General features: G+C 40.8%; 3 protein-coding genes and 1 pseudogene across 4 annotated transcripts; all 4 read right to left on the minus strand.

Moving 5' to 3' along the window:
- Window positions 1-2,400: 2,400 nt before the first annotated feature.
- On the minus strand, window positions 2,401-3,015 carry LOC101290814. Its single transcript, XM_004289018.1, has 2 exons — window positions 2,556-3,015; window positions 2,401-2,474 (listed from the first exon to the last, which is right to left on the minus strand). The coding sequence occupies exons 1-2, from the start codon at window positions 3,013-3,015 to the stop codon at window positions 2,401-2,403; spliced, it is 534 nt and encodes a 177-aa protein (XP_004289066.1).
- A 64-nt stretch (window positions 3,016-3,079) lies between these two features.
- Window positions 3,080-4,645, minus strand: LOC101291097 (uncharacterized protein At1g76070-like). Its single transcript, XM_004289019.1, has 2 exons — window positions 4,091-4,645; window positions 3,080-3,163 (listed from the first exon to the last, which is right to left on the minus strand). Exons 1-2 carry the CDS (start codon window positions 4,643-4,645, stop codon window positions 3,080-3,082), a joined length of 639 nt encoding a protein of 212 aa, XP_004289067.1.
- Window positions 4,646-4,931: 286 nt separating this feature from the next.
- Window positions 4,932-12,777, minus strand: LOC101311314 (DNA-directed RNA polymerase II subunit RPB1-like). The gene is made up of 14 exons (XM_004287718.1): window positions 12,509-12,777; window positions 12,140-12,403; window positions 11,651-11,944; window positions 11,402-11,560; window positions 11,127-11,288; window positions 10,777-10,997; window positions 10,545-10,686; window positions 10,130-10,465; window positions 9,762-10,048; window positions 9,350-9,608; window positions 6,185-9,267; window positions 5,945-6,016; window positions 5,798-5,851; window positions 4,932-5,697 (listed from the first exon to the last, which is right to left on the minus strand). The coding sequence occupies exons 1-14, from the start codon at window positions 12,590-12,592 to the stop codon at window positions 5,586-5,588; spliced, it is 5,529 nt and encodes a 1,842-aa protein (XP_004287766.1). The 5' UTR covers window positions 12,593-12,777; the 3' UTR covers window positions 4,932-5,585.
- Window positions 12,778-14,241: 1,464 nt separating this feature from the next.
- LOC101291382 lies at window positions 14,242-22,160 on the minus strand (annotated as a pseudogene). The gene is made up of 14 exons (XR_183838.1): window positions 22,077-22,160; window positions 21,647-21,910; window positions 20,425-20,721; window positions 20,179-20,337; window positions 19,911-20,072; window positions 19,548-19,771; window positions 19,310-19,451; window positions 18,891-19,225; window positions 18,497-18,783; window positions 17,915-18,173; window positions 14,855-17,826; window positions 14,583-14,654; window positions 14,421-14,477; window positions 14,242-14,323 (listed from the first exon to the last, which is right to left on the minus strand). The product of XR_183838.1 is annotated as a DNA-directed RNA polymerase II subunit RPB1-like (transcript).
- Window positions 22,161-22,258: the final 98 nt, after the last annotated feature.

Raw genomic sequence — 22,258 nt, forward strand, 5'->3', positions numbered from 1 at the left:
ACTGTTCCTGTTTATATACAGAAAAATGGTTTCCCAAAATAGAAACTAAAAATAACAAGTGAATTTAAACCATAAATGATATATGGTTTGAATTTGTTAATCAATACATACCTTGAACTTAATTTGAATGTTTTCAAACAGTTAGTTTTGAACCTCAAATTTTTGATAGTTTAAAGAAATTAAAATATGTAGTATGATATGTATTCAGTACATGATCCGTAACAACAGGATCATTGAACGTAAAATCAGTATTTCCTTGCAGGATTTCCTTGCCAAATAAAGTAATTTTAATAGTTGCAGGATTTTCTGGGTGCTAAGAGAAACTTTCAGCCTCACATATCAAAAGGAACCCAATGAAAAGTGCAGTGAATTATAAGGAGCTTCATTGTTAGCTTCCTTATCATCTAATATTCATATCCATGCCTCTATTTCCTTGATTTCCTTAGCATATATAGCTTGACTCAACATGAACATATATCGAATGTAATTCAAAATTAGCTAATAATTAAGAAAGGAGAGCCAATCGTTGCAGAAAGTTTATGCATTTATGTAATTATATATTTCACCAACTCAAGAGGCATATATGCAGTATATACTATATAGCAGTGATATGCTTCTTTTATTACGGGTTAACTTTACGTAGGAATTGAAGGCACAATGCTTGAATGGTCTGAGTGCTCGAAATAGTGATTGAATATGGAGTCGTCACAAACAAAAAGAACAACATAATTTTGCCAGACTGATCATGTTTGTTATATTTGAGGGGGAACCAGGGTAGAGAGTTGGTGGGGCTCAAGCCCAACCAAAGTTCTGAAATAAAATCTGCAGTATGTTATCTACTAGCAAAACAGGTGACGATGCAGTTTTGGTTTAGGATATTTACTAATTCGAGACCATCCGGGTTCGAGTCACGGCTGCGTCGGTATTTTTTTGCTGTACAGTTTTACACCTTATTTTTCTTACTTCTGTAAAATTGTTTGTTCCTTAATTCTCGAAGGCATTCTGGCTTCAAACTAGACAATGGGTCTTCTTTTTGTGCGGCTTTGAATCAATTAAGTCATTAGGGCCTCAATTCTTTAGATAATAGCATTTTTTGGTTGATGTGAGGATATGTTTTTATAACTCTTGCGAGTCGTTATTAATGATATCTTCAATTTCTTTCTATTTGTGTCGATACAAAAAGAAAATTGTGTTTTCTCAACCCTTCTTGTTTTATTAATATAAACGGTGCAAATAAATTTTCTTTCTAATAATCAATTAAAATGGTAGTTTTAGATACCTAATATATTTTTGCATAATACTCGTATTGCTAGGGAGAAAAGAATTTCAATCCCACCCTTGTTCTCAATCCTGGATTCGCCACTGGGGAAACCGATTATCTATACCTTCCTCACTACTTAAGCTAACATGGACTCGAGCACAACCATGTTTGGTTATTAATTGACTGCATGTAATCCTCATTTCTTCTTGATTTGTATAGAAGCACAATAGGCTAGCTAGCTAGCTAGCTGCATTCTTTTGTAATTGAATTTGTTATGTCGTTCTCTATTTAGTATTTACACAATAAGCTCGTGTAAAGTGACCCTTTTCGTGTTCCTTTTGCCGCTTTAAGTTTAGGACTTCAGGTACATGTATCCAATATAATTCACAGTAAAAAAGAAGGGAATGGTTGTTGTTGTCCATATTGTCGTCTAATTCATACATGAAATTATGTGTTTCTTTTAAGTGTACGTTCAACTTGAAGAGACTGTTTGATCTGATCCAAGACTAGCCATGGCCTATACATATTACACCACTAAAAATCTCTGATTACTTGTGACTGAAATCAGAGCCAGACCTGAGGTTAGCCTCATGATCATGAGTCGGCCTCCTGCCGCCATCGATCTATGCAGGAATTCCCTTTTTTGAGTGTTTATAAAATTAAGCAATATATGTACCAAAAAATAGCCACAAAATAGTTTGTTAGGGCTGAGCTATTTAATTCAAGAACTTATTCGTTGGCAAAAATGCTGCTCAATCGATTACAGCCTAATTCTTTATTCGAAGCAAATTGCCAAAGTGAAAAAATTAAAATAAAGGATGACAGTGTTATATATCCAAATCGACCATGAACCAAAAGAAAAGTGGGAAATCGTAAGTTCGACTCACAATAGACTATTTGTTGTATTCGAGTTCGTTAAAGAAGATATGTGACTAAAACAACTCATGAGTTCTAACAAATTGGGAAAATTCGTAATTGATTTGTTGATTGAACCAACTCAACCAAGCATGTATGGTTATATACAGGATATACATTACATATGCAAATCTCCTATGTACATTATTTATTCAGTATTTTGTATACTCGTAACACCAGGATGTCCACTGAAGCTAAACTGTAGCAGTTGATCGATGAATCCTCTAAAAAAGTTTATTATCCTTGGAGCAACCCAGGTAGCAAGAATCAACATAGCCTTCTGCGTAGCGTTTCAGGTCTGCAATGTCAAACAATAAAATCATAAATACATGGAATCATAGCCAAAATGGAAATGAGAAAGAGAGAGTTTTATAGCTACCAGAAGCTGGGGGTTTGGCAGGAGTACTGGCTGTGTCTTGTCCCATTGTGAGTTTGGCATTGGTGGTCATGACCTTGCTCATAGCGTTGGCACAATTTTGAGTACAGTCAAAAAGGCCGGAACTTGGCTGCCCGCCCGCTGGAGTTGGCTGATCGCCTGCGGCAGTTGGCTTTACGTCAGCAGTTTGCTGCCCCGCGCCGCCAGGAGGTAGCTTACCAATCTTGCAGGCAGCCATGCAAAGGCCGAAGCAGCCTGTATATGCTACAGGACTGAATAAGCTCATAGAGCAATCCAAGGCACACCTTTTGGCACATTTTAGAGCTTGCACGTCCAAATGCAGTTTGAATTTAGACTCTTGAAAAGGGTCTTGAGGAGGAGGTACTGGGGATGCTGCTAATGAAAGCACAAACATGCATAGGAAAGCCACACATCTCAACACAGTTTTTGGGTTAGCCTCCATTGCTGTAAGCTCTTCTCTCCTTTTCTTGGTTTTGGTTATGTTAAATAGTTTCGTTTCTTGGTAACTAACACGAAATTTTAGTAGAAATCGCTTTCGATTGATTGATTAATCCATTCAAGTATTTCGGTTTATATACAAAGATGGTTTCCTGAAATAAAAGAATAGAAAAAATAACAAGTGAATTTAAACCATGAATGAGAAATGGTTTAAATTCTTTGATCGATGTAGACCTTGAACTTTGAACCTACGGTTTCAAATCGTTAGTTATGAACCTCAGAGTTTCAATGGTTTAAAGTAATTATATAAATAAAAAATGATCTGTACAATATACTATCACCTGGATCACTGGATGAACGTACTGGAGATTAGCCTCATGCCTAAAATTATATTACATCTATGGAAATGCCATCATTTTCCATTGTTTGGTATGAGGATGGAAGTCAGTAGGTGAATATTCAATTGCTTTATGTATTTGCAAACAGAAGAGCAAAAGATAGAACCTCAAATTGCCTATATGTTTCATAATTGCCGTATCTTGGCCATTGACCTATAAATGTGAACCTTTCCTCGCAAAGTTGGAGCGCACAACTTTCACAGAATCACAGAACTACACTTGGTTTTTTGCAGGGTGCAAAGAAAAACATTTCAGCCTCATTGGAACGAATCCAATGAGCATCTTTAGTTGATGAACATTTACTTTGGATGTCAAATATAGTTCATACATATTTCACTAGTGTGGAGCATTGACAACCATTTCGGTTGTTTGTGGCATCCTATGAGCTTCCTTATCATCCAGTATTCATAACCATACCTCTATTTATTTATTTTCTTTCATTTCCTTAGCAAAACAGAAACAGAATATGAACAGATATTGGATGCAATGCAAATTTGTTTGTAAAACTTTAAGAGGAAGTTTTAAGAAATCCAGTCAGAACAGAAAGTTTATGGATTTATTTATATTTTACAACTGAAGAGGAATAGGGGGAGACATGCCTCTTCTTTTCCACAGCATACTTACTTCTTTCTTATTCTTCTCATCCTCATCCTCATCGTTTTCTTCTTCTTCCTCGCCTACCCCAATTTTCAAGTTGTCTAAACGATGAGGTTCATCATCAACCTCTGTTAAATCGAAGTCCGACAAGACACCACGGCGGCTCTCAAACCTCTTCATATGGCCCAACGAAGGCACTCTTTCCGCTGCACGACTAGTTCTAGATAATGAGCTTGTAGCAACCGAACCATCATCCTTTGTCTTACCTTGGTTCATGAGCAACTTTGGGATGACATTTGAGACCCTGAAAGTCTTCTCTTTGGGAACACAAAGAGCTAGACTAGTGCTCTCTTCTGGTGGTGGAGGGCAGACCTGCTTAGGCTTTGGTTTGCTCTTCTTCTTCTTCTTCTTCTTGTTCTTGCCTTTGACTTGGCCCATGCAAGAAACCTTTGGGGAGGTAGGTTCTTTCGAAGCAAAACTACTGGATCCATTCCTAGGCTTTCTCCTAGCCTCTCTCGGAATGATCGATACAATAGGATGCCGGGGACTTGCAGGCGGGCTTTTGTAGGTGACTGCAGGAGCCGCAGCTTGTGAAAGAAACTTTAAGATCTGCATCCTTAACTTCGACTGCTTCTCCATTCTTTAGCGTCAAGTTTCGGCTCAGCTCAATTGTTCTTCCTCTTGTAATCCATTTGCCGGTCGCGTACATATAATAAGTACTGAGATTTTTCAGTAACTTCGGGCTTACCGGAAGAATGAGATTGTTGACATTGTCACATACATACGATGAGGGTTGAGTTTTGGCACTTTGGAAGTGGTCTAGTGATAGCTCTATATGCCAAAGCCGGCTTTTGAATAAAAGAAATGTTTTCTGAAAATAACCACGTGAGCCGGCAGGCAGCAATGCAAAAATTCAACAACGTTTACAATAATTTGGATTTCATGCAATTCTCACTAAAATGTCAACGATAGCTACAGATTAACAATAAACTCTTGTTGACGATCAAGAGCCAACCTAATCCATTTCATTACAAGTGGTGCACTTGCGTGCAATGATCTAGTATTGTACTCTTACATAGGATAAGGCAAACAATTGGGAGAGTTACAAAACTAGAGATCCGTGATAAGTTATTTTCCCATGTTTGGAGAAATCCATTTTCGTTACACCAAACAAATAATACATTACTGAACACAGAAAAAACTTTGGCGACAAAGAGCTGCAACGCATCAAAATTTTAGGCTGCTCTAGAGTCCTGCCAACCCTCACTCCTTCCCCGCTATAGGCCCAGACTGAATATGTGAACAATAAAAGCTGTGTCAATACCAGAAATTTATCCATATAGAGCAATATAACTTAAATGCTGGTCATTCTCCGGATAAGAGGCCCCATTTTTATTTCTGTTTTTTCCTCACGGCAGCCTTAGAGTTGTTATCGTCCTTTGTCTACTAACCACAAAGCATGCACTTACTTTTCCCAGATCAAATGCACAAGAAAGTATCTGGATGCATCAATAGTGCAAATACTAGAGCTTGAAGAAAAAGACCTTCTCATTCTCCAGATTCAGAAAGGTTTATTGCCTTAGCGAGTGCTTCTGTCATCCTTGACATCCTTTTCGCTTGTTTGCGGGGTGTACTGGCTAGTGGATGATGGGGAGTACCCTGGCTGACTCGGTGAGTACCCAGCACTTGGACTGCAAGGAAGGTAGAAGTAAAAGAAGAAATAGAATGAGCACCCCACCACAATTCAGAAAATTGATGAATCAGTATTCAGAACAACTCATATGTTTTTACCTGTATTGTGGAGAACTTGGGCTGTAATCAGGGCTCACTCCAGAGGTATATGGGCTGAACAAGACAGTTTCAACATCTTTCAACACACCATCCAAACATAAAGGTAAACAATACACTCCATTATACAAAAGAGCACACTAAGATTACCTGCCAGGAGTGTATGAGGGGCTAGAAGGAGAATATGATGGTGATGTGGGTGAATACGATGGTGATGTGGGGCTGCGACAAAAGATTGAAAAGTTAAGCACATAATAATTATAATGAATTGGAAAGCTTAGATGCAGAAAGACCAGTCATCAATCGACTAAGAAAAAATTCAACTCATCAATACTTCGCATTCTTTGAGATGCCACAAATGAACCCGACGGAAGTGTGCAAGAAGCTCACCTGTAATTTGGAGAGGTAGGACTATATGGGCTAGCTGGTGACAATCTTGGACTGCTCGGAGAGTAGGCTACCGATGGGCTATATTTTGCAGAAGGAGGATTATAACTCGGAGAGGTAGGGCTATAACTAGGAGAAGTTGGACTATAACTCGGGGAAGTAGGGCTGTAACCCGGTGAAGTTGGGCTGTAGGCAGGTGAAGTTGGGCTGTAGGATGGGGATGTGGGGCTGTAGGAGGGGGATGTGGGGCTGTATGAAGGAGATGTTGGGCTGTAGGAGGGGGAAGTGGGGCTGTATGAAGGAGATGTTGGGCTGTATGATGGTGAAGTTGGACTGTATGCAGGGGAAGTGGGGCTGTACGCAGGGGAAGTGGGACTGTAAGCGGGGGAAGTCGGGCTGTAGCTTGGAGAGGTCGGGCTGTAGCTTGGAGAAGTCGGGCTGTAGCTTGGAGAGGTCGGACTGTAGCTTGGAGAGGTAGGTGAGTAAGAGGGGCTCGTAGGAGAATATGCTGGACTGGTTGGACTATAACCTGGAGAGCTTGGACTATAGGTTGGAGAAGTGGGACTATAACCAGGGGAGGTGGGGCTGTAACCCGGCGAGGTGGGACTATAACCAGGGGACGTGGGACTGTATCCAGGGGAGGACGGACTGTATCCAGGGGAGGATGGGCTGTAACCCGGAGATGAAGCAGGAGAGAATGCCATTCCACCGACATAGGGAGAAAACTGAGCATCTGAGATGGGAGACATTCGCATATTCGGGCTCAGCAAATAATTAGGTGACATCATTCCATCACGGAAGGGAGTTCCCGACACTGGCGAACGGGATGGTGTCATGCCAAAATCAAGGCCATCCACATAGCTAGGCAGCTGGAGTTCAATAGCATTCTTTAGCATCTCATCGTTGAGATACAGGGCACAGTCTCCAGTCCCAATTGGTGCCAGCTGCCCTAACATTATGTTTTCTGTCACACCCCTCAGATGATCCGTTTCTGCAAAAACCGAAGCATCCAGCAGAATATCCACTGTTTCTTCAAACGAGCATCTCATCATTGGGCCAGTGTCATTTCTATTGATACCATGACGTGTAATGGCCATCAAGTGGCCGCGATACGTCATGGTATCACATAGGATAGCCAGATGGCGGTAGTTCACATAAGATCCATCAAAGGATATGACAACACGCAACTCATCCAACAAAGAACGACGAACTGCTTCAATCCCTAGAACTTCAATAATTTCAATCAAATGATTGCTTGTCGTTCTCTTGGCATCAACATCATCATGGCACAGGACAGCTAAAAGATTAACACCTTCTGTATCCAACATCCATTCTTGCTCTGCTTTGAATCCTTCATTCTGATCAAACTTGTTAACTTTACCATGCTTTATGAACACTTTATTAATATCTGGGATACCTCGAAGGGCCATCTCTGTAAGCATGTTACTCTCGATCTTCTTCAGGAATACATCATCTTCAGCAGATTCATCTTGTGAATCCCCTTTTGGAGTCTCCTCATTCATGATACGAATTCGAAGGATCAACTTCTCGGCATTGTCATCATTAAAAATACAAGTTAAATCACCATCAAATTCAAGGTTAATCTTCTCAGCAATGTCAGCCATGCTCAATTTCTTATCCACCATCATTTCACGATTCAACTCAATGCGAAGCAACCATGGAGATATTTTGTCGGGGTTGACTTCTTCATCTGGCATTTCGTAGTAAGATCTCACGAAATCAAGATCCTCTTCTATCAGTGTGCTCATTGGATCTGGATCATACCATACTTCTGTAGCTTGGGTAACACTACGTAAAGTAGTGTATTCCAAGGCACACTGCACATTCTTAGCCCTCTCCTTGGTTTTATTAGCTTCAGGCTTTAAGTACACAGACAGAGATGGGGTTTTGATTCTCTTGGCAACATTAATAATTTCCCTCAACCTGGGAACACCTAGTGTCACATTTTTTGCACTCACACCAGCATAATGGAAGGTATTGAGGGTCATCTGAGTGGCAGGTTCACCAATAGATTGTGCAGCAACGCAACCAATCATTTCCCCAGGTGCTACAAGTGATTGCAGGAAACGTGACTCTATCTCCCCAATAACCCACTCAAATGCTTCACGAGTGAGCCTATACTCCTCCAACACCCTTTTACTTGCAAATGTGCTGCGAAGCAAGATATTGAAAAAGAGAGTTGCGTTCTTTTGTGCTTCAACACTCAACAGATCATCACCAGGAACGACCCTTAGCCTCTCCTGTAGTTTGTCAATAGCCTCAACAATTTCCATGGGATGCATATCAGATGTCCTCCTGAAGTCGATTTTAAAAGTTTTCTGTGCATTCCAAATGAGCCTCTTCAGGTTAACAGGCAAAGGCCAAGAATTATCACCAGTAACAGCAATCTCTGTGCCAAGTTGAAGCCTATCAGTTTCAAGTTTTGAAACTTCCGCATCAAACACGTTGCGAAACTCTCTAATAGTTTTTAGATCCTCAACATGTTCAGGCAACATATAGTCTGGATTCCAATTTTCATCATCAAACACATAAGCAAAAGTCTTGTCAAACTCCTTCTTTTTCATTTTTAGAGAATCCAGCTTTTGAGATTCTATCCATACAGCATCCATTCCATCTTCTCCATAGAGAAACTGTATGACATCCCCCAATGAATTTCTCACAGTCCCGTCATATTTGACCATAATATCCTCCATAGCCTTCACCAGTCTCCTCTGGATATACCCAGTCTCAGATGTCTTGACTGCAGTATCTATAAGACCTTCCCTACCTCCCATAGCATGAAAGAAGAACTCCTGTGGAGTTAGTCCCCGAAGGTATGAATTTTCTACAAAGCCACGACTTTCTGGTCCATAGTCGTCCTTAGTGAAGTGGGGCAAAGTACGGTCTATGAACCCATATGGGATTCGTTTACCCTCAACATTCTGCTGTCCCACACAAGCAGTCATCTGTGATATGTTGATAAAACTTCCCTTAGATCCGGCTGTAACCATAGCCTTGAGATTGTTACTCTCAGACAAACTCTTTTGAGCACTACTTCCAGCGTCATCACGAGCCCTATTCAACACCTGAAGAAACGTAATTGTTATTAATGAACACTGTTTGCAGCAGAACCATAAGAAATTGAAGGAAAAGACCATGTAAACACACCTGATTCACTTTGTTTTCAAAGGAATCCATCATAGTTCGCCCCGGTTCAGGCTCCAGGCTCTTGGATTGGGCTTTACTGATAAGTTCTTTCACTTCATTTTTCGCCTTGGAAATAGTTTCATTAATCTTTTCCATCGTTGCTGCATCAGCAATTGTGTCTCCAATTCCAATGCTAAATGCATTCTGCAACAGCCAGTAATTCACAAGCCACTGGGTATGACCAAGAAATTTGCGGGCAGCATCAGGACCCACCTCTTCCCTACGTAGCAACATAATTCAACTCATAAGTTTCATGTCTTACTCTCATTTCAGTTTTGAACAAATAGTTAAAACAAACCATTTCTGTCTCAAAACTTAAAAACCAATGCACACAAAAAATGCATGGCAGATCTGATAGTAAAACATTACATACCATATCACGTGTATAAGACTGCCAGTAGATGTCCCAAGTGCCTTTTTGCACAGAGTTCCAGAAAGTAACTCCCCTTTTTCTATTCTAACATGAGTATCACCGGGGGTGATGTTACCAGTTTCTGACTCCGAGTGCCATGCTGAAGTTCTCTGGAGATTTATTTGCTTTGGTATTATAAGATTGAACACCTGTTTCCCAGTCCAAAGAGGCCGTGGTTTCAATATAGCAGGAGCAGGTACTTTTCCATCAAAATCCTCCCACCACATCAAGATGTTCATGAAAACATCCTGAAAAGAATTGACAAGAAATAAGAAAAACATAACAGACACCTCGTAAAATATGAGAAAATAACAGCATTATCACTGTACCTTCTCTATGAAGGTATCTCTCTTTGTGATCTTACGACAACCCAGTAGAGTATCTTGGACGATTCCCATCACAGGACGATTTGATTGAGGGGACACAATGCATTTGGGCACCATCATGAGCTCCAACACCTCTGCCCTAGTTTCAAATGACTGGGGAACGTGCATATTCATTTCATCCCCATCAAAATCAGCATTGTAAGGCGAAGTGACAGAGAGGTTTAGTCGAAAAGTTGAGTAAGGCATGATTTTGATTCTGTGCCCCATAATAGACATTTTATGGAGACTGGGTTGACGATTGAAGAGGACAAAGTCTCCATCATTCAAATGACGCTCCACCTAGAAAGAATAAAAGAGGTCAAGTAACTCTAAAAGAACAACGACCAAAATTAAACTAAATGAATTGAAAAGCCGATACCTTATAACCAAGCTCCAGATGATGATCACTACTTTTCTTCAAGTACCGTAGATCAAGCCTTTGCCCATCATCTCTTATAATATACTTTGCACCAGTTTTACCCGGTGGAGGATGGGGTCCATACTCAACAAGCTCCTTTAACCTATTTTAGTGAAAGAAATTAACATAAGACTACAATGAAACTTCTTTACATAATAGTCGGAAAGATGAGAAAACAAAACGATAGATACACCTTTCAATATTGTAAGGAGTCACAGTTTCAGGGTATGTGAGATTCAACGCAATACTCCATGGTACTCCTAATTGATCAATGTTGATATTCGGATCTGGTGTAATAACCGTACGTGCTGAGAAATCAACCCTCTTCCCCATTAAGTTTCCTCTAATCCTGCCTTCCTTTGCCTTAAGCCTACTACAAATCGATTTAATGGGTCTCCCTGATCTCTGTGTAGCCTGCTCAGAAATAATAGATTCAGAATATAAAGAAGTGATAATGGTGAAGACAGACGTAGGTCTATTAATATCAATAAATCATAGGTCCAATACAGAACCAAAATTTTAGGTTTACAGGCAACTACATACCCTTGGAAGTCCAGGCAACTCATTATCAAAATATGTAGCTATGTGGAATTGCAAGAGTTGTGCAAACTCTGAGATGATATGAGCAGGTGACCCGTTTCTTTCCTGTCTCCTCAGATTCTCATTGTGGCGGATGATCATGGCCAGCTGATGGGTTAAATCATCCTGAACAGCACAGATAAAATGTCAGTGAACAGCTATAATAAAAGGGGAAGGAAAATGGATTCTATCTTCAGCTGCTATCATCATCTTCCTAACAATGGCAAAAGTAGACTTGCCTCACTCCTCGAGGAGGTGTCCATCATCACAGAGGGTCTGACAGGTTGTGGAGGAATAGGAAGAACTTGTAAAATCATCCAATCCGGACGTGCATACTTGGGGTTCAATCCCAATAATTGGCAGTCCTCATCACTTATCCTCTTTAAAACACTAAGAACCTAAAACAAAGACAACACCATGTAAGCATCATGAAGTATGAAATCCCAGTAAAAGAAAAAACCTCTTGGAATAAAGCTGGATTTACTCACCCTTTCGGCAGTAAGGGTCTGCTTCCTTTCCACAGGCTCAGGAAGCTGTTCCTGGTCATCACTCTTCTTCCTTTGCGCTTTATACTCTGCAACCATCTTCATACCATCAATAGTAAGCTTGGGCTGCTGAGCACCACATCCACCCCGACTCTTCTTTAAAGGCTCGTCGGTATCTTGCACATCAATCTCATCCCCACCTTCACACTTTGTTTTATTCTTGCATGCATCCAAAATTTTCTTTAACCTATTCTTCGGGTTCTTTATTCTCAAAGCCGTCTTAAACTTGTGATCATCCTGCACAAGTAAGAACAGCACTTAAAACGTAATAGCACACAGGCTCAATCCTAAACCTCAAACCCCTTTCAACAGAAAACTAGCTAAAGCACCCAATTTCACCACAAACTGAACCCTAAGCAATTCGGCAAGCTCAAGATAGTAACATCAATAACACTACAATCGAAAAATGCACCTAACATTTAGCCGTCATACCTCATCAACAAGGATTTTAGAGCAGTTAAAGCAGACGCAACGCATAATGGAGAGCACGGTCTTCATGAACCCTATATGAAACATAGGCTTGGCAAGCTCCAGGTGCCCAAAGTGCCCCGGACACTCAGCCATATTCGCCGTGCAAGTCTCACACTTCATCTTCCGGTCAATTGTCCCCAACCGAGGGTCACTCAACCCCGCCGTCTTCGGCTTTCCCCCCAGCATTGTCTCACTGTGCTCAATCTGCACCACAGACATTTGCCTCTGCAAAAACCACACAAAACAAAAACCACAAAGCTTCAGAAACAGTAACGAATCAAAATTCCAGTTTCGAAAAAATCGAGAGAAGCTGAGAAGCTGAGGGTTTACGATTTCGTCCGGGCTGAGTATGCCGAACTGGACGCGGCGGACCTTGGCGACCTCGCAGGGGGAGAAAGGGAAGCGGATATCCATGGCGATCGGGTTTACGAAACCCTAGGGTTTTGAATTTGGGGTTTTTGTTCTAGAATTAACTGAGTGTTAGATTTTTGTTCTTTGATTTTTGGTTTTGAATTAAACGGGTGTGTTTATATGTGTAAGAGAGGAGATCGAGAACTCTCGATTTCGCTCTGAAACTTCTCCAAAAGAGAGAGTCTCCCAAAATCTGCGATTGGGAGCCCTAGGGGTGTATTTATAGACCAAGAGGGCGAGGATTGGGGGATACCGACTTTGAAAAGGACGAAATTGTCCCTAGTTGTTGACTAGATTGTCGCGGTGATATGCGTGGCGGTGAAGTAAAATAGGAAAGTCCTGTTTGTAATTTTATCTGCTAAGGTTGGGGCCAGCTGGAGTTGAGTTTATCCAAAAATCCAGAGGGTTTGAGTTCACCATGACGGCCCAAAGGTGCATAACCCAATCTTAGTAGGAACTAGGAAGAACAAGGCATCATATTGTTATGGCTTCACCAAGTTTGTTATGGGAACGTTTATGAGGAAACTGTAAAGAACAAATGCATCTGAGAAAATAAATGCGCAATTTTAAACCGTTACAATCTCGACTATTAAATTCAATGCACGTGCCTCAAATTTGTTTGACGTCAAATATGGTTGTCAGAATCAAAACCTAAAACCGCAAGGAAAGCCTCATTGCCAATTGAAATCTTCCTACTCAAATTGGTCAGTTAACTACAGTTAAGTCACTATAAATCAATAGCCTTGATACTAAGGAAATTTTATTGATTTAGCAATTATTAGATAATCGAGGTTAACTTAACACTTAAATCAGAATAGACTATAAGTACTGATAAGGATTATCAATGTATCGAGCATTAAATTATCGAGGTTCTTCGGTAGTCATGAAAAAGCGCCAGGGCATGCCTCATATAGTAGTTTCCGACAACATGAGTATGAGTCGTATGAGACTTAAAGCCCACCGGGTCATTGTGGAATGAGAAAAAAGGCCTTTCGATTTGGGCCCAAATAGCATTCTAAACACCAAAGCCACCAACAAACAACTATCAAAGAACGACAATCGACAAGGAAGAGCAGCTGCAGCTATACAGAAACTAGTTGCAATAGTGAGCCAAACAAGATCGAACATAAACAGAAGGCGCACTATGCGTACCCCAATCTGTAAAGCAAGCCAGCCTACAACAAAATCAGCCGCCGCACCACTGCCCTCCGGTGGCAGAGCTCACTATCTCAAACACAAAGAAAAGAGTTTACCCGCCAAGACTCCCAAGAGGTACGTTGAATTTGATTGTTATTGTTATGAGCGTATTCTTTAGATTCCAATTCCGATAATGACTTGATACAGAGATTACAACAAATCCAATACACAGAAAACTAACTATATATATGAACACATAGATGAATTAACATAAACTGAATTCCAATAGCAAGTCTGGCTTAGGATTTGATATGAAAATGGCTTTAACAAAGATTCAAACACCGTCTCAATCTCAGAGTTGGTGGAACTATGCAATCTAGACATTTACAGTGGTGATAATTCCCTTTAAGGATCAAATGGTGAAGTTTTCCCTATAAAAGTAATATGCCTTGACCAGGACTGGTTATCTGCATCATTCTTCTATGTCATCCTGCCAATCATCCTCATCATCTTTCTCAGTCATCCTTGTCATCCTTGTCATCCTTTTCGCTAGTCGGCATAGAATATTGGCTAGATGGGGAGTCCTCACCACTTGGACTGCAACAGAGGTAGATGTGTTAGCATTTTGGCACATTTTAAGAAGACCTGACCTTAAGAAAAGAAACTGTTTGCATGAACCAGCTTAGTAGTTTACCTGTACTGTGGAGAACTTGGGGAATAGTCTGGGCTCACTCCAGAGGTGGTTAATAAGCTGAGCAAGAACAACCAGAAACGTTTTTTAATACACAGCAGTAAACAATAGCTTACGAAACTATACGAGGGTGAGGTGAGAAGTGATTGAACCAATGAAGCTTACCTGCTGGGACTGTAAGTGGGGCTCGATGGGGAGTAAGTTGGAGATGTTGGGGAATATGCTGGTGAAGTTAGACTGCAATTGAACATGAAAAGAAACAACCATATAAGATTGCCTGAATTTAGAGAATTTATAGTGATTGGAAAAGACTAGGATGCAGCAAACAGTTGGATAGAAAATGTAGTTTAATTGTGTGAGATGTCATCAGCAGTCAACCGGATCCAGGAACTTTCAAGTCACTAATGAATGTCATCACAATACGAGTAAAAGCTAACCTGTATGGAGATGTGGGGCTGTATGACGGCGATGTGGGACTGTAGGAGGGCGATGTGGGGCTGTAGGAGGGCGATGTGGGGCTGTAGTAGGGCGATGTGGGGCTGTATAATGGTGAAGTAGGGCTGTAGTTTGGAGAGGTCGGGCTGTAGGGGTGTGAAGTTGGGATGTACAAAGGAGAAGTGGGACTATATGCAGTCAGGCTGTAAGGAGGTCGTGTTTGGTCGTATGAAGGTGAAGTTGGGCTATAAGCAGTTGATGTCGCAGAGGGAGGGGTGTAGCTGGGTGAGGTAGGTGAGTAATATGGACTTGTAAGAGAATAGACAGTACTGGGTGGACTACCTGGTGACGTGAAAGATGGACGTGCAGGAGGACTGGTTGGGGTATAACATGGTGAAGTGGGGCTATGGTATGGGGAGGTGGGACTGTATACAGACGGAGGGTAGACAGTACTGGGTGGACAACCTGGTGGCGTGAAAGATGGACATGAAGGAGAATAGGGAGGACTGGTTGGGGTGTAATGTGGTGATGTGGGGCTATAGTATGGGGAGGTGGGACTGCATACAGATGGAGGATAGCCTGGAGATGAACGAGGAGAAAAGTTAATTCCCGCAACGTATGGAGAAAACTGTGCCGCATCCAACATCGGTGAAAGCAGATTACTAGGGCTCTGCAAATAACTAGGAGATAGTATGCTGTCAAGATATGGAGAATGGGACGGTGTCATGCCAACATCAAGGCCATCTGTATAACCAGGTAGCTGCATTTCCATAGCATTTTGTAACATCTCTTCGTTCAGATACAGGGCACAGTCTCCAGTGCCAATTGGTGCCAGCTTGCCTAGCATTATGTTTTCTGTTACACCCCTCAGATGATCTGTTTCTGCAAAAACTGAAGCATCCAACAGAACATCCACTGCTTGCTCAAACGAGCACCTCATCATAGGACCAGTGTCATTTCGATTGATACCATGACGAGTGATGGGCATCAAGTAGCCACGATAGGTCATCGTATCACAAAGAATGGCCAGGTGCCGGTAATTTACATAGGATCCATCAAACGATATAACATTACGCAACTCATCCAGCAATGCCCGTCGTGCTGCCTCAATTCCAAGAACTTCCATAATCTCATACAAGTGATTGCTTGTTGTCCTCTTGGCATCAACATCCTCATGGCACATGACAGCTAAGAGATTAACACCTTCAGTATCTAGCATCCACTCTTGCTCCGCATTAAACCCTTCATTCTGATCAAACTTGTTTACTTTACCATGCTTTATGAACACTTTTTTTATATCTGTAATCCCTTTAAGAGCTACCTCTGTCAGCATGGAAGCTTCAAGCGTCTTCAGGAAAACATCATCTTCTGATTGACCAATCACTTCATTATGTGGTGCTTCTTCATCCATGAGACGGATTCGAAGTATCAACTTCTCAGAATTGTCATCATTAAAGATACACTGTATATCACCACTATACAGATGACTAATCTTCTCAGCAATGTCAGCCATACTCAGTTTCTTATCCACCATCATTTCACGATTCATCTCTATGCGAAGCAACCAAGGAGATATCTTTTCAGGATTAACATCTTCATCTGGCATTTCATAGTAAGATTGGACAAATTCAAAATCCTCCTCAATTAGTGTGCTCATAGGGTCCGGATCATACCACACTTCAGTAGCTTGAGCAACACTTCCGAGGTTAGTGTATTCCAAAGCACACTGAACATTCTTGGCCTTCTCCTTGGTTTTATTAGCTTCAGGCTTCAAGTAGATAGAGAGAGATGGTGTTTTGATACTCTTAGATACATCAATAATTTCCTTCAACCTTGGAACACCGAGAGTAACATTCTTTGCACTTACACCAGCATAGTGGAATGTATTGAGAGTCATCTGAGTGGCAGGCTCACCAATAGATTGTGCAGCAACAATACCAATCATTTCCCCAGGTGATACAACTGATTGCAGGAAGCGTGCCTCTATCTCGCCAATAACCCAGTCAAATGCTTCACGAGTAAGCTTGTACTCTTTTAGCACCCTTTTGCTAGCGAAAGTGCTGCGAAGCAACATGTTGAAGAAGAGTGTGGCATTATTTTGAGCTTCAAGACTTAACAAGTCATCACCAGGAACAACCTTCAGCCTCTCTTGGAGTTTATCAATAGCCTCAACAATTTGCATTGGATGCATATCAGAAGTCCGTCTGAAGTCGATTTTAAAAGTTTTTTGTGCATTCCAAATGAGCCTCTTCAGGTTGACAGGCAAAGGCCAAGAATTATCACCTGTGACAGCAATCTCAGTGCCAAGTTGAAGCCTATCAGTTTCAAGTTTTGAAACTTCCGCATCAAACACGTTGCGAAACTCTCTAATAGTTTTTAGATCCTCAACATGTTCAGGCAACATATAGTCTGGATTCCAATTTTCATCATCCAACACATAGGCAAAAGTCTCGTCGAACTCCTTCTTTTTCATTTTTAGAGAATCCAGCTTTTGAGACTCTATCCATACAGCATCCATGCCATCTTCTCCATAGAGAAACTGTATGATGTCCCCCAATGAATTTCTCACAGTCCCATCATATTTGACCATAATATCCTCCATAGCCTTCACCAGTCTCCTCTGGATATAACCAGTCTCAGATGTCTTGACTGCAGTATCTATAAGACCTTCCCTACCTCCCATAGCATGAAAAAAGAACTCCTGTGGAGTTAGTCCTTGAAGGTATGAATTCTCTACAAAGCCACGACTTTCAGGTCCATAGTCGTCCTTAGTGAAATGTGGCAAAGTACGGTCTATGAAGCCATATGGAATTCGTTTACCCTCAACATTCTGCTGTCCAACACAAGCAGTCATCTGTGATATATTGATAAAACTTCCCTTTGATCCGGCTGTAACCATAGCCTTGAGATTGTTACTCTTAGACAAACTCTTTTGAGCACTACTTCCAGCATCGTCACGAGCTCTATTCAAGACCTGAAGAAACATAACAGTTTAGTACTAAAACAATATAAATCTAAACTGAATGAAGTATGGACAAAAGACACAAAACCATGTCAAGTACCTGGTTCACTTTGTTTTCAAAGGATTCCATCATAGTTCGTCCTGGTTCAGCCTCCAGCTGCCTCGATTGGGCTTTACTGATAAGTTCTTTCACTTCATTTTTTGCCTTGTAAATAGCTTCATTGATCTTTTCCATTGTTGCCGCATCAGCAACTGTATCTCCAATTCCAATAGTAAAACCATTCTGCAACAGCCAGTAATTCACCAGCCACTGGGTATTACTAAGGAATTTGGAGGCTACATCTGGACCAACCTCTTCCCTGCAGAACAAAATAATTCAACTCTTCAGAAACTGAGAAAAGTACTCTTTTTCTGTCTGATCATACTTTTGGTCAATTAATGCTTATTCTTTAATTCCGCCAAAATTTCAAGTTTGGATCCAGCAGGAGCTGTTAAATACACACCATTGCACCAAAAGAAGGAAAAACATGCAAAGTAATTAAATAGGAGTCTAAAAGTTTTACTTGTCACATATTAGACTTGGATCAAATTTCAAACATCAAAGCATGCGCCTCTTTTGCAAAAGAATAAACTTGCATGCCAAGGAATGCATTGCTGATCTAGATAAGGAAAGATTTCATACCATATGACATGTATAAGACTTCCTGTAGAAGTCCCAAGTGCCCTTTTGCAAAGTGTTCCAGAAAGTAACTCCCCTTTTTCTATTCTCACGAAAGTATCACCAGGGGTAATGTCACCACTTTCTGATTCAGAGTGCCACGATGAAATTCTCTGGAGATTTATCTGCTTTGGTATTATGAGATTAAAAACCTGTTTCCCAGTCCAAAGAGGCCGTGGCTTCAATATTGCAGGAGCAGGCACTTTCCCGTCAAAATCCTCCCACCACATCAAGATGTTCATAAAAACGTCCTGTAAAGATGGACTAGGATAAGACTACTAAATAAGGAAAATATGAAAGATGCCAGGAAAAATTTGAAAAAATAAATAAATATATATATATATATATATCACTGTACCTTCTCTATAAAGTATCCCTTTCTGTAATTTTCCGAGCACCTAACAGTGTATCTTGGACTATTCCCATTACAGGTCGGTTTGACTGAGGGGAAACAATGCATTTGGGCACCATCATGAGCTCCAAAGCTTCTGCCCTAGTTTCAAGTGACTGAGGAACATGGACATTCATTTCATCCCCATCAAAATCAGCATTATAAGGTGAAGTCACGGATAAGTTCAAGCGAAAAGTTGAGTAAGGCATGATTTTGATTCTGTGCCCCATGAATGACATTTTATGGAGACTAGGTTGACGATTTAAGAGGACTAAGTCCCCATCCTTTAGATGACGCTCCACCTGCAGCCAGAATAGTAGAAGTTCAAGTATTTTCAAGGAAAGGAGAAACCCGAAACCAAATTTGTCAGTGTAAAAGAGCTATGCCTTATAACCAAGCTCCAAATGATGATCACTATCTTTCTTCACATAACGAAGATCAAGTCTTTGTCCATCATCTCGTATGATGTACTTTGCACCAGTTAGCCCAGGTGGGGGATGGGGCCCATGCTCAACAAGTTCCTTCAACCTTTTTGTTTGGAAAAGATTCCATGAATATGAAATATAGAGAAATATGAAGTAATAAAAATTGGAGAGATTCCATGAACATTAACAGAAAGATCACCTTTCTTTATTAAATGGAGTCACAGTCTCTGTGTATGTGAGATTCATAGCAATGCTCCATGGTATTCCTAATTCATCAAGGCTAAGGTTTGGATCTGGTGTAATAACTGTCCGTGCTGAGAAGTTAACTCTCTTCCCCATCAAGTTTCCTCTAATCCGGCCGTGCTTTGCCTGAAGTCTACAACATATTGATTTAATAGGCCTCTTTGTCGATCCATGAGTAGCCTATTCAGTAGAGGATAAACTTCAGCATATGAATATTGCACAGCAATATAAGATTAACAGAAGTGTACGTGTCTCTCTATGTAAATAACGTTATAATGTATAAGTAACATGTAATGTATAAAAGGCAAGGACACTTTACCCTTGGTAGTCCAGGCAAGCCATTGTTAAAATATGTGGATATGTAGTATTGCAAGATTTGTGTAAACTGTGAAATGATATGAGCAGCAGAACCATGTTTTTCCTGTTTCCTCAGATTCTGGTTGTGGCGAATAATCATGGACAACTGATGTGTTAAATCATCCTGGACACGATAAAAACATGAAGTCAGAGATAACCTAAAAGGCGACATGCTAGCTACTTCTCTTCTAAATAGAAATAAGAAACAAACAGTAACAAAAGAGACTTGCCTCACTCATGGCAGAGCTGCTCATCATCACTGAGGGTCTCACAGCTGGTGGAGGAATAGGCAAAACTTGTAAAATCATCCAATCCGGTCGAGAATATTCAGGGTTGAGTCCCAACAATTGGCAGTCCTCGTCACTTATTCTCTTCAGTACACTAAGAACCTGAAACAAATTCGACATTATGTCAGCATTGTTTAACAAGTTTATGCAGTAGAATGAGAGAATAAGTTTTAAGTTTGTATCCATCACCTTTTCTGCAGTAAGGATTTGTTTCCTTTCCGTAGGTTCAGGAAGCTGTTCCTCATCATATTGTTTCCTCTGTGATTTGTACACTGCAAGCAGTTCCAAACCATCTATAGAGAACTTGGGCTGCTGAGCACCACAGCCACCCCGACTTTGCTTTACATGTTGACCAGATTTTCCACCTTGCAGATCAATTTCATCACCACCTTCACACTTGGTTTTGTTCTTGCATGCATCCACAAACTTTCTTAGCCTATCTTTAGGCTTCTTGATTCTCAAAATTTGTTTACACTTATCATCTTCCTGCGGAAATGATAAATTTAAGTTGGTTAATGTAACACTTCAAAATCATGTGGTGTTATTCCGTTTAAGTTAATTACGGACCTCATTGAGCAGAATTTAGATGTAAAAAGTTCATGTTAAAAAAGTTCTACTGCGACTATTCCAACTACGACCAATACAATACAGGATTTAGATGTAGAACCCCATTCTATTGCTAGCAAAACAGGTTGTTTTCAGCCGCACAAAGATTATCAGTTCAACATTCCAAAATTCCCAAGAATCCTGTTCAAAAGAAAAGGGAATAGAGCACATAGAGCCACAACATATTTGCAAAGTTCTTAAGGCAATTCTCCTAAGTATTGCTTTCTAGGACTAGGTAATTTACACCTTCAAGTACTAGTAGCAGTGGGAGGAAATCAGAAGTTTAGACTCTCATATTAGTAGTACAAGTCTGACCAACAGAATGTATAGAAAGCAATCAAGATTTCTAAATCAAAAGCCTGGCTTCTGAGTTAAACTCACATACTGAAATGGAAGCAAAACTAGATCATTCTACTCATATCAGGGTTAGAATCAGTATATAGTAATCCATTATAAAACTAAAACAAGTTTCAGCCAAATGCCAAATGCTTTCTCCAACTCTAAGACACAACACAGCCAGGTAAGTCATAGTGTCATACTTCAGAATAAACAAACAAGGACAACTAATTGTCGACGAAACTATCCCAAAATGAAACAGCATGATAGCATAAACAAGTTCAGTACATTACAAAACAAAAGCACGTTCCAGCCAAACACCAAACACTTCCATTAACTCCAAACCACATCAACTCCGGTAGTCACAACATCACATTACATATTAAACATAGTTTCACTAAATTAAACATACTAGAATCTGCATATAGTACATTGTAAAACAGAATTCAAAATCAAGGCTAGTAACAACCTCATCAAGCAGAATTTTCGAGCAACTGAAGCACACGCAGCGCATTACAGACAGCACAGTCTTCATAAATCCGAAGTGGAACACCGGCTTGGCAAGCTCAATGTGACCGAAATGCCCCGGGCACTCGCTCAAGTTATTAGCACAAGTCTCACACCGATTGCTCCGATCAATCGGACCGAGCCTCAGATCGCTCAAGCCGCCTCTCACCGGCTTCCCGTTCAGCATTGTACTGCAATTGTCAACCTCCAGCACAGACATTTGCCTCTGCACACAAAACACAGACAAATGCTCACAAATTAGCTACTCTCTCTCACTCTCAGCTCAACCGGAGCACACAAAAGCAGCTTCGGAATCTCCGGTTTCCGGTTTCGAATCGGAAAAAGGAAACGAAAGCAAAAAGAGAGAGAGAGAGAGAGAGAGAGAGGATTACGATCTCGCCGGGGCTGAGGATGCCGAACTGGACCGAGCTCGGCGTCGCAACCTCCAGAGGAGAGTAAGGGAACTGGAATTCCATGGCGGTGGTCTCCGATTCGGAAACCCTAGGTTTTTCAGTGATTGAAATTCAGTGAGAGATTTTTAGTTAGTTAGATTTTTGAGTGTGTTCGTTTTTTT

The sequence above is a fragment of the Fragaria vesca genome, linkage group LG1 (assembly GCF_000184155.1).
Source record: "Fragaria vesca subsp. vesca linkage group LG1, FraVesHawaii_1.0, whole genome shotgun sequence".
Lineage (NCBI taxonomy): Eukaryota > Viridiplantae > Streptophyta > Magnoliopsida > Rosales > Rosaceae > Fragaria > Fragaria vesca.